The sequence below is a fragment of the Schistosoma mansoni genome, chromosome 1 (genome assembly GCF_000237925.1).
Source record: "Schistosoma mansoni strain Puerto Rico chromosome 1, complete genome".
NCBI classification, from domain to species: domain Eukaryota; kingdom Metazoa; phylum Platyhelminthes; class Trematoda; order Strigeidida; family Schistosomatidae; genus Schistosoma; species Schistosoma mansoni.
In genome coordinates this window covers 34,673,965-34,686,409 of record NC_031495.1, presented here as the reverse complement: position 1 = coordinate 34,686,409, position 12,445 = coordinate 34,673,965, and the positions used below count along the sequence as shown (strand labels likewise).

The window sequence follows — 12,445 nt, the reverse complement described above, 5'->3', positions numbered from 1 at the left end:
ATCCGTCGACTTTTTGTAAAATGGATTTCTACCTTTTGGTTTTAATTCATTCTCTGTAAATGAGTACCTTATGGTAAGCTATCATTTAAGTCAGTCGTTTCCTTTCATGCAGTTTTCCAATCACTACCATTCTAGGATTTTTAAAACGTTAATTAAGACAGATTGGTAGATAACATGTATAGTCACTTTATATTGGTAAAGTGAAATGCAACTTGTCGGTTTAGAACTCTGTTTTCATAGTCATGCATGATGCGTTATATCGTAAATTTTGCCAGTATAACCTTGTTACGCGAAAATTAATAAGGTTAAGTAGCAGTCGAACCCGCCACTCATTGGCTTAATGTTTTATGCTTACATCACTGACATTTGTTGAAAATTATCATTCAACCCTCTGAGATCTGGGAGTTATTTCTCGTTTATTTAGCTACATATTATAATTATGAGTCATATCTATAAGAGATTTCATCAATTTATGTTTGGTTCACAATAGTTATGCTAGGTGATGTCGAAATTTACAAGAAGTGCAACTAAAGCGATGTGGACCAAAGTATCTTCCTTACTTTCTGTTTAGGATGGTTAATTAACATTTCATTCTTAATATTGAACCTCATTTATTTGTAATAAAATGATAAATACCATAGGAAGACAATGGCAGTATAGCTGTAAACTACTTGATTAGTTTGTCCCAAATGCCCTGGTACGGCCGAGAGTGGGGAGAGTCTGCTCTCCCTCTCGAAATGCTCTCATATGACCACGCGAATATATAGCCTCTGCCAGGGAAGTCCTACTCACTGCCTTCTCGTGGCGGGGGTGTTGTTTACGAAAGTGAGAGGACGAAAAGCGAATGCCCGGCGCTTTAACCTGGTTGGTGGACACGGAGGGTCCGCCTAGGGGAGTTGGAAAACCCTGATTCCAAACCAATGGTGCACATGGGCTCCAGGATCCTGATGGGACGAATGGCGAATGAACCTGTTGTTGGTCACCGGCTACCATGGGACTGCATCTCCTCACGATGCTCCACTGCCTTGTAGATCAGACCTTTAGGTCAAAGGCTCCGGATGTGGTCCCCCAAGAAAACCACCTGCTTCAGTTTGGGCACCCGGGCAGTATCACAGCCCACACACAAATGACATGAAATGACGCACTACACTGCTCTCGTTCCTAATAGAAGAAAGACAATTTACATTATTATTACTATTATTTACTACGTCGCTTTTTCACTCCCTTTATTCCCAAATTGTGTATCCTTCCTTTCCAACTTATGCAGTAGCTCGCCCATGGTGGAAACTCTGTCCTATCTAAACGATCTCCAGTCACTGTCTGGTTGAAAGTGAATGCTTCCACCGATTACGAATACTGAAGCAGTCTTTCTGAAACCACGTACGCCGTTCAAGCTGGCTTCCTTCAACGTTCGCACACTAATGCAGATCGGACAACAGATGGGGCTGGCTATGTCTTTAGAAAGTCTTAATGTTGATGTTTGCTGTCTATCCGAGACCCGTATTCAAGACTCTAGTGAAGTACTACAAATCCGCTCTCCATCTGTCGCCTCAAAAAGCTTGTTTCACGTGCGCTTATCCGGGGACTCTGTGGCATCTTCGTCCGGTCTTGCTGGCGTTGGTGTTGCACTAAGCGCTAGGGCTGAGGCAGCACTAATCGATTGGATCCCCATTAACAGTCGGTTATGTGCTGTTAGATTAGAAAGTTCCATCAAAGTGCGAAGAAATCGGCGTGAGAAACGATGTCTTTTCGTCATCTCCGCCTATGCCCCGACAGATTGCAGCCCGGATGCAATCAAGGATGAGTTTTACCACCAGTTAACAGTTCTTCTCCAGAAAGCGCGTTCGACAGATATTGTAGTATTAGCCGGAGACTTGAATGCACAGGTCGGGCGTCTAGGCACAGAAGAGAGTCGTTTAGGTGGCCGATGGGGACTTGTTGGTCACAGAACAGATAACGGGGACCGTTTGCTGCAACTGTGCACAGACCACAACCTGTTTCTGGCCAGCACTAACTTCCGGCACAGTCATCGCCTGTGTGCCACCTGGCGTCCTCCCTCTGCATCTCAAGCCTGGACTCAGATTGATCACATCGCGATCAGCTACCGCTGGCGTGGTTGTGTACAAGACTGCCGCTCTTTTTGGAGTACCTATCTGGAGTCTGATCATGCCCTGGTCTGCGCCAATCTCACCTTACTTTTCAGTGGCCGAAGGATTGACCGTCATCAACGGATTGATGTTAGTAAACTGGCTGCAACTTCTGTTGCAAGTAAGTATCGAGCGGAGCTAGCTTCTAGGCTAGCTACCATCCCACCGAAAAGTATAGATGAGCATTGGTTGCATCTTCATGACGCCATGAGAATGGCGAGTAAAGCCGCTTGCGGCTTCGCGAAACGTCCCGCTTATAAGCACTGGGTTTCTTCTGGCTCCTTAAAACTGACCGAAGCCCGTCGATCTACTCCTGGTGACCGTGAGTTTGACCACAAACGAAGGCTGTTACGTAGTGAAATCAGGCAAAGCTTGCGTAAGGACCGAGAAGCCTGGTGGTCGGAGCGTGCTAATGAGATGGAAGCAGCAGCTGCATCTGGTGACTGCCGAAAGCTCTTCCAACTCATCCGAGCCACTGGCAGCAAGAAGTCTGGTGTGAGTGAAACAATCTACGAGGATGACGGGATGCCAATCACTAACATCTCTCGACGTCTTGGACGATGGGCGGAATTTTTCGAAGGGCAGTTCAACTGGCCTGCTGCTCCGGCAACATCAACCAGCTTGTCCTGCCCCCCATGGCCGGTGACGACGGATCCACCAAACGAGGCGGAAGTCCGCAAGGAACTCCAACTCTTGAAGCGCTACAAATCACCGGGCCCAGATGACTTACCTCCGGCTCTTTTTAAAGATGGTGGTGACTTTCTGGCTAAGGAATTGACTGTGTTGTTTGGAAAGGTTTGGGAGCAAGAAAGTGTTCCAACATCATGGGATGAGTCGATAGTCGTCCCTATCTTTAAAAAGGGTTCATGTTGTTCCTGTAACAACCATCGGGGGATAAGTCTACTTCCAATTGCGTCCAAACTATTGGCTTCTATCATTCTTCGTAGGTTGTTTAAAACCCGAGAACTATTGACTCGCGAGGAGCAAGCTGGTTTTCGTTCTGGTCGAGGACGCATTGATCATATCTTCACCCTCCGCCAAATGTTAGAACACCGTCATACTTATCGCAGGCCAACAATCGTAGTGTTTCTTGATATCAGGGCTGCCTTCGATTCGTTGGACAGGACTGTTCTCTGGGATTGTCTATTGAAGAAGGGTGTGCCTGAGAAGTTCATTAACATCTTAAAGGCCCTGTATACGAACACCTCAGGCAGAGTGAGGGCATACAACCACCTTTCTCCCTTGTTCCATTCGAGCAGTGGGGTTAGGCAGGGTTGCCCGATCTCACCATTCCTCTTCAACTTTGCCATCGACGACATCCTGGAAACAGCTCTGATGGATGTAAGTAATGGCGGTGTGGATATGTTGCCTGGAGAACGACTTCTCGACCTCGAGTATGCGGATGATATTGTCTTACTGTGCGATAATGCCCAAGGCATGCAATCCGCACTCAATCAGTTGGCAATCAGTGTCCGCAGGTACGGCATGTGCTTTGCACCCTCCAAGTGCAAAGTACTCCCACAAGACTGGCAGGATTCTCATCCTGTACTCACCCTGGATGGTGAGCAGATTGAAGTAGTTGAGAAGTTCGTGTATCTAGGTAGCTACATAAGTGCTGGTGGTGGCGTGAGTGATGAGATTGATGCACGTATAATGAAAGCCAGAGCGGCTTATGCCAATCTGGGCCATCTTTGGCGCCTTCGTGATGTTAGTCTGGCTGTAAAAGGTCGGATCTACAACGCGTCGGTGAGAGCAGTTTTGCTCTATGCTTGTGAAACCTGGCCTCTCCGAGTTGAGGATGTTAGACGTCTCTCTGTGTTCGATCATCGTTGTCTCCGAAGGATTGCTGACATCCAGTGGCAACACTATGTTAGTAATGCAGAGGTTCGGCATCGTGTGTTCGGGCGCAGAGACGATAATTCAATTGGTGTTTTACGAATGTCGTCCCAGAGACTTCCACGTCGTGCATTATTTGCCGACTCTGGGACTGGTTGGAAAAAGCGGAGAGGAGGTCAGTGTATGACATGGTGTCGTGGCATGGAAGAAAGCTGCAAAGGGCTAGCTTCTGTTGGTCCTTCACGACTCCCTGGCTGGGGTCCGAGAGGTGGTGCAACACAGTGGCTAGAGACGTTATCAGATATGGCTCAGAATAGAAGCCAGTGGCGAACCTGCTGTAACCTTCTTTTACTTTCTTCATAAAGAGTGGTTTTAACTTTCTTAACTGAAAGAGTCTTCTGGTTGTACATTTCAGTCCGCCTTATCTTTTCATCCCTTCTCTTCCTACTTTCATTATTTTGTGTGGCGCATATGTATCTGGTGCCCTTTTGTACCAATATATATGTGTTTAAATAAATAAATAATCTGAATCATCGACATAGCATTCGTGATCTTCATAAAAATACGGTTATTACCCATATCTTTGGAAACTCATCGAATCAATGACGGACTGACATTTTAACAGGTAACTTCAGCAATGTTAAACGTGAGATAGAAGAGGCGGGGAACTGGTAACGGTGAGAATCGTGTCTTGTAGCTGATAACATGGAGTAATGTGAAATGGTCAACGGTATTTGTGCATCTAATCCGTTGTTGTTGTTACATGTGCTAAAAGTATTATATTGTATCCTGAAAGGATATATATACAAAACGTATGAAAGTCGAAACATTTTGGTTGTATTAGGGGATTCACACTCTGAAAAACTCTTCCCAGTTTTAACGCGATGATCTACGGAAGTACGTGAACTAGGTTCTGGTTATACCATTTTCGAAATATCCAGCTATCGGGAAAGATGAATTTCCCAACATCAAATTAAAAACATGGGACAATCGCGCTGAAATCTGGAGAAAAATATTAGACACGAAAGTCATAATACGTTAGCGGAAGGTTAAATAGGCTAAAAGACAGTGTTGAGTTTATTCTAGTGCAGAAAATTACTAAGAGTTCTATTGGTTGTAGCCAAGTATGAAAATTATCATTTCTTAGGTCTAAACATAAGTCGTTCCTTGTGCGGAGTTAGCTTACCATTGCCGGCTTACAGCTGGCATTTCTGTTATGTGTTAGCTTTCCAAATGCTAACGACGCTTAGACCGGTAAACTATACCGCATAAGTGTTCGTAAAGGAGGCTGCAGCGTTCGTCATCTTAATGTATACCAAGAGATTTTGTTTTCCCTAGGAATGTAGACGTGAGCATTTTACCGTTCTCACTAATCGTCTTCAGTGGTATTCAAAACATTTTGCTCGGTTTAGCTAAAACTTTTACAAAACTTCCGACAACCTTTCATGTAGTTACTATGTCACTCATTGTTTATTTGAGTCTTAGTTCTAATATAGTTCTCAACGTTGGCCTCGTTACCACCGTTCAATAAGACGTTTGACCATAGAAAGGTTTGCATTTTTTCATAACTGCGACTATAATTTTGGAGATAACTAAGAATTTTATACACCCTTCCTTATGATCAGATTATGTCATGATCTGCCTCACTTATTCCATTCGTCTTTATTACTACAATAGGTCAATACGTACGTGACACAATCACATTCGTCAAACATTTTAACTACATAATTAATGCGTACGCATTTGATTAATACAAAAGGAAGTGAGTGTGCTTCATCCCCCGACGCTTGTTATCCTTGCCTCATACAGATAGCACTAGACATTATCAGACCCGAATCAAAACAAGTACTGATGATAACGTTTTTTTAGAGTTAGACATAATTTAGTTGTTTTTATTCCAATGTACACTTCTACATATGTATTTCCTTTAACTTACTTGTCTACAATCCTATCACTTCGTAGTACGAAGTATTTTCTGTTGTTATAAATATAGAACAAGGAACTCAACATTTAACAAAATGTATTGGTATCGGTAAGTATTACAAGTTTTCTTTATTTTGAATTACAGTCGCCGTACATAACGTAGTCACTTAAGTTATACAAGTAAGGTGACACGATACTCTTTACTACACAAAATGAATGTTTAACAAGTCGAAACAATAGTTGCGGTTATGGTAAGATTAGATATCGGTATATTAGAGCTCGATATTCTGTGGACGATAAAGGAGAGTCTATCTAGACAATTGTGGTAGATTTTGAGCTGTTACCCAACATTTCTAACCACTAATCACCGGCTGCACAACCAGGTAGCCTGAACCTAGTAACATGGCTCAGTCTAACAGTCTATGGTCACGTGTACTCACACCGTTATAATTTGGGGGCCCTAGCCTGTTTGCAACCACGCCAGATAACGTTGCATTTAGAAATAAATGGTTGTTCAGAATGCAAAGTACGTCTCCAAACCGCCTCATTCGGTGAAAATTTGAAATCCTATCAGTTGATTTATGATCTTTCTCTAGTACTCTGCGTCTCATTTCAACATTGTTCACAGTGATTACAACATAAATCTTTGAAGGTGAAATAGAAGCCAGATACAGAGTAAAACAAAGAACTGCAAGGTAGTGTACTCGGCCCTTTGAAGAGTCAGTCAACAAACCTCACCAGTAAGTTTGCATGTGTTGGGAGAAAAAATAATAGACGTTCAGTTCTCTACAATTTTCTGCTACTGCATTGGCATACAAACATCACTATAGAGCCTGGCACACATGTGTTGGCTCAGGTTGCCAAATTACAATAGCATGAGATGAAAATAAGATGAATAGCGAGAGACCAAAGTAATGTAGCAATTTTAATGAAACACTAAAAATTAAATGGTTCAAAAAAGGAGTGAAAATATATGTATGAAGGAATTGAAGATCGACAGAAAGATGAAGAGCACCATTGTGAATGATCATGAGCTGTCCCTCCCAATGTCTTCAAACACTGATGGCGGATATTACGCAAACTCCAAGCTGGTAGTCTGAGATTATTAACACGGCTTAGATCGACTACCAATGATTTGTTTGTCTTTCCTAGCTTTCCAACTTCGTAGACTAGAAAGCATGGCTCGTTGAAGTAGGAGGTAGTTAGACATCCATAGAACATGTCCCAATGACCTCAGTCGGTGAAATTTACAGATGAATGAACAGGTTTACTGCCTTAGTTTCAAGATTGCTCATTTGTTCACTTCACGATATGCGAGTAACAAGTCGAAGAAATTTACGATCAAAAATCTGCAGTCTGTATTGAATAAGCTCACGAAAGCAATCAAGTTGAAAAAATAGAACTCCGTAAATTGTATTTTTTCAATAAAAAGTAACAAAATGCAATCTTTGAATTTAATAACAGAAGTTTTTGGGCAAATTTTAACAAAGCAATAGTTATTACTATTAAGCTGACCGGGAAAGTATCAAAAATATGGCTAGATAAACATCTTGAGGCAGTGGTTCTTTTGAAGAGTTATCGTCGCAGATTTTTTATATCATCATCTAATTCACCGATGGAACTTTTCAAATACTCCCATTGTTCCAAGTTAAGGGAAATTCCTATGAACAAATTTTAAGGGTACATGATAAATGTAACAATAATTAATCGCATAATTAATTTACCAAGAACAACTCTATGTAATCGACAACGAGAATGTTGTTTAAATGTTAACATCCGGTTACCTGAATTAAATTTGTCGTAATAGACTTGGCCCCCAAATGCCCTGGTACGGCCGGAGGGGCCACCCTCCCCCTCGAAATTCTCTCACACAGCCACGCGTATACAGCCTCTGCCAAGGAAGTCCTACTAACTGCTTTCTCGTGTTGTAGGTGGTGTTTACGAAATTGAGAGGACCAAAAGCGAATGTCTGGCGCTTTAACCGGGTTGGTGGACACGGAAAGTCCACTTAGGGGAGTTGGAAAACTCTGATTCCAAACCAATGGTGCACATGGGCTCCAGGATCCTGAAGGAACAAATGGCGTATGAACCAATCGTTGGTCACTGGCTATCATGGGACTGCATCCCTTCACGATGCGTCACTGCCCTGTGGATCAGACCTTTAGGTCGAAGGCTCGCGGTGTGGTCCCCTAATAAAACCACCTGCTTCAGTTTGGGTACCTGGGCAGTATTACAGCCCTCACACAAATCAATTGAGATTTGTGCGGCACATATGTATTCGGTGCCCCTTTGTACCACTATATATGTGTTTAAATAAATAAATAACTTGGGTCTGCGGGATATGGGTCGACTTAAGCTACATAAGTTATAAGTTTGAACCTCATCTCACTCAAAACAGTTTAGGCACCCGTCTATCATCATTAGCTATCGGACAAGAAGTGGCTTAACGAAGGATAAATAAACCAGCACTGAATAAATTAGTTATGTGATATTCTATTGAATAAAAATAAAGAACAGATGTTCTCAGAAAGAACAATTAAGTAATTTTTATTTAATTTGGGAAGTTGAATACACTGAGATAATACATCTACACCAACATATTTCTTGGTTTACGAAAACTAAACATCTTTGATTAATTATTTCATGGAAACACATGGATTTTAGTAATATGCGTAGCACCCTATTTCTCTACTTAAAATGATATGTGCTGGTAAGACCGACTTTGAACCATATTAGTCAGTCATAACCGATATACGACCTGAAATAAGTATCCGCAGACCTCAACTGCGATATCACATCGTTTTCCACTATCAATTGCGACTCCCATCCATGAACTGTAAGCAGGAAGTCAGCACTTTTCAGACCACCAGTTCTACTGTGCTTGCCAAATTGAACTGACGCAAGTGTGTTAGGTTTCAAGTTTTGTATGATTGACAGATCATTAATTGGTAATTTTACTATACTGCCAAACAAAATCATATTGCAATCGCCTAATACATGACAAAATCTGACATCTATAAAAAGTAAAGTGTATGTATCGATATGCTGAATTTACTGTTAAGTTTAATTTTGTTACATGTGTTTGCCCACACGTACATAGCATTTTTATAGTTGGTAGGTCTAATTCGCTTACCTTTCTTTCCAGGTTTTAACTCTCCACTGGATTTTTCTTCATAGTACTCCCTTATATCAACAAACGCTTTTCCTCTGAACTCTCTTACACACGCGAACTTTTTTCCAGTTAAGTCTATTAGCTGGTCTCCGCCTGATGTAGTCGTGCGTGATGACTTCGTGGAGCCACTTGACTTGTTAGGTTTTTTGGTTACAACAGGCTAAAAGTACCATAAATAATATATGAAAATACCTCCTCGAGATCTGAAAGGGAAGAATCAGATGATTCATCTTTTGTGTTGGATTTGCGTTTGTTCGACATAGCAGGTGATCCCTTTAAGGATTGGGTAGGATGCACCTACTAAGAGATGGTAGGGGTCCAGTGATTAAAACACTGAGTTGGAGAACCTGAAAAAATCCGTTTATCAGTGAACTTGAATCATAAGAAACATTGCAAGAGACTAAAGTTTGTTTACATGAGATCCATTTATCATTAGCTTGAATCGGAATATATTTATAGATTCAGCTAACCAGATATTACGTTAACTTCTGTCTAGAAGGGGTGGTTCAAGTCTCTTTTATTTTAGTCGACAATGCTCGCTTAGTTGAATTAATCTGCAGAAATGTGAGCACTCTTTACGATTATACTTTTGGATGCAAGAAAGCATTTAAACAAATTTAGTAGTCATTTTTCAAACAAGTAGTTTCTATGCAATGTCTTCATAAAACATTGCTTCACCGGTAATCCTTAATATTACTGATAAATGGTGGGTCGAGCACTCTTATCAGCTAAACTACATTTACATTAGTTAAATATTTGTGTTCATTATGCCTCCGGTCAAAGTGTATAAGTGAGATGTGTATGAAACATTTAGTTAAGTTGTATCGGATTTTCTCCTATTTCATGAGTCACTTTTACTATAGAGTACACTACGTCATTCGAACGGTGTGTTACTATTCTGACTCGTTTGATCAGGACAAATGATGGTAATTATATCAATAACTAATTTGGAGAGAACTCACAGAAATCTGAGGTATTAAATTCGTGAGGAATATGTTTGGTAAACCTTGGAATTAGATTAGATGAATCCTGTCTAAATGATAAGAACTAAAAATACAGGAGTTTTGTACATAACGGACTGCCCCTTTTTTCTACCTATTAAAACCTTCTGCATAATAGGAGCGCACACACCACGCCTGATAATTATGATACAAAAGTTTTTAGGTGAGACTTGTGAACCAGCAAGTTCAATTTTTCAAATTACTTTTGCAGCTACCCACTACCATGTGCCGCTAATCGAAATTTTTTGCTAATACACTGAATGAAGGATTTACAGACGTGAAACAACCCAATATTTGTTGAAAATGCTTTGCCTCTTAAATTAGATCCACTCAACAAATAATAACTTCGTACTAAACCAGGGGTTGTATTAGTCAAACAATTTTAAATATGCAACAAATTAAATTTGTAACAAGGGTAGATAATGATGAAAGCGAGCTGAGTCCATTTGTTACTGTAATTATAAAATAGCATCTTACAACCGCTAAATGTAAGTCTGACTTTGCAGAAAAGTGTGGAAATATTTCTGTGGATGTGATTTTCATGGATCTATATAAAGCCTTTGATAAGGTCTCTCATTCAGCTCTTAAATTAAAACTGGGATATTTTGGGATCCATCATAAAATCATGAACCGGATAAGTGACTTTCTCAATGACGGAATTCTCTCAGTGGAAACATGTAAAAAGTGGAGTTCCCCCCAGGTACATCCCTTGGTCCTTTTCTTTCTTTACTTTATGTAAATGAATTACCAACTGTAGCAAAGTCATCCGTCCTACTCTTCATCGATGACAAAGATTTGAAGACCCATACACAGTATGTCAGATAGAATATTACAGGATAATCTCAATTCACTGTTTGCATGGATGGGAAGGTGCTCATTTTAACAATAATGTCATGTGATTGAATAACTACGACAATTCATATCACTATGCAATATGTGGAGTTGTTACCTAAAGTAATGGACTATAAAGATATAGCAGTCATGATAAACAGCGATCTCGAAACTGTAAGCGACAGCAAGGCTACTGCTTCCAAAAGCTTAAAGGTACTATGGGATATTCGTAGGTCTCTCCAGTACTTGGGCAAAGTGCTTGGAATATTATACAAGACTTTCGTGAGGCCTTGTTTGGAATATGGGATTCAGGCATCGAGTCTTTGTCTCAAGAGTGAGGCGCATACGCTAGAACATGTCCAACTACGAGGGATCATAATAACAAAAGGTCTTTCTAGCCTACCTGAAGAAAACAGACCGAGACACTTCAACTTAATGCCATTATCTAACCGCATATTACCGGGAGATCTAATATTGGCTTACCGCATACTGAGCAATGACCTTTGTAATAATATGTATAATCTTTTCCCTCTATCTAAGACTGATTATTGGAGAGGAAATTTCAAGAAAGTTCAAAAACCGAGGTCAAATCATTTTTGTCTGTAGTTCTGTTCCGCGATCCGAGTAATGAATTACTAGAATTCTCGACCAGGACACGTAATATCAGCACCTTCTTGTGATATACTCAAGGTGAGATTGGATCCCCACATTATTACAAACTGGGAGGATTATTATAGGTCGACAGACTTAATATCCTTACAACTGAAGACTGAGGTATTTTAACTACACTGTGAAGACGCTTTGTACGATGTCTAAAAATTGTGGAAACTTGTAGTCCTGGGTGTGCTAAATTCTTAGCCCACTGAAGAATATGATAAAGAGCATATGGACGACGTATGCGGATATTTTGTTTGCGACTAACCTCCAGAGTTAAGCACCACGGGACGGCAAAAAGTAAGGCACACGCAAAGCAGCCCGCCGTTCCGTTTGAACGACCTTGTATAGCCATTTCGTAATTCAATTGCTGTGTGTAAGTTGGTTATCTGTTGGGCTACATGGTTTTTAGGTTTTTTCATATTTGAGTAGTCTGCTGCTGCAGAGAGATCGGAAAATAATTGTGAAGAACAGTAATTACCTTACTCTGTTTTGTTCTGTAAACATTAGCGCGATTGTTGCTTGGTAACTTCATTTCCCATACCCATTGCTCTACTGAACCTAACCGTCCTTGTTTTAAAATTGATAGTATCCCGAAAACAACTTAATGTGAATAACCTAAGAGTCCTTGATAGGCGAACTTTGTGCAAATCACTGTTTTACGTGACGTTTAAAACGAGATACTGAATAAACTGTAAGTTGTAAACTTCAACCAAAAGTGCTTATCATATTTCCCGTGGTTGGAAAAGTATTACCGTAAGGATCAAATATTCGTTTTCTTTGGTAGTTACTCGGCATGGTTTGTAGTGCTTCACATTCAACCGATAACTCAGTCTACGTAAGTGCGGAGCTTTAAGGAATAATTTTTATTTTATTTTATT

At 40.7% G+C, this 12,445-nt stretch overlaps 1 protein-coding gene across 1 annotated transcript; it reads right to left on the bottom strand.

Annotated features, from left to right (window-relative positions):
• Positions 1 to 5,987: 5,987 nt before the first annotated feature.
• Smp_084620 (hypothetical protein) lies at positions 5,988 to 11,882 on the bottom strand. Its single transcript, XM_018794180.1, has 4 exons — positions 11,833 to 11,882; positions 9,271 to 9,425; positions 9,040 to 9,238; positions 5,988 to 7,567 (listed from the first exon to the last, which is right to left on the bottom strand). Exons 2-4 carry the CDS (start codon positions 9,337 to 9,339, stop codon positions 7,482 to 7,484), a joined length of 354 nt encoding a protein of 117 aa, XP_018648618.1. The 5' UTR covers positions 9,340 to 9,425; positions 11,833 to 11,882; the 3' UTR covers positions 5,988 to 7,481.
• Positions 11,883 to 12,445: the final 563 nt, after the last annotated feature.

What these genes read in the sequence shown, in the direction of transcription:
- Smp_084620 (XM_018794180.1), bottom strand. Translation starts at nt 9,339, where the DNA reads ATGTCGAACAAACGCAAATCCAACACAAAAGATGAATCATCTGATTCT. An exon ending in CCCTTTCAGATCTCGAGGAG is followed by an intron (nt 9,239 to 9,270) that starts GTATTTTCATAT and finishes TGGTACTTTTAG; the next exon opens with CCTGTTGTAACCAAAAAACC. An exon ending in GTTAAAACCTGGAAAGAAAG is followed by an intron (nt 7,568 to 9,039) that starts GTAAGCGAATTA and finishes ATTTGTTCATAG; the next exon opens with GAATTTCCCTTAACTTGGAA.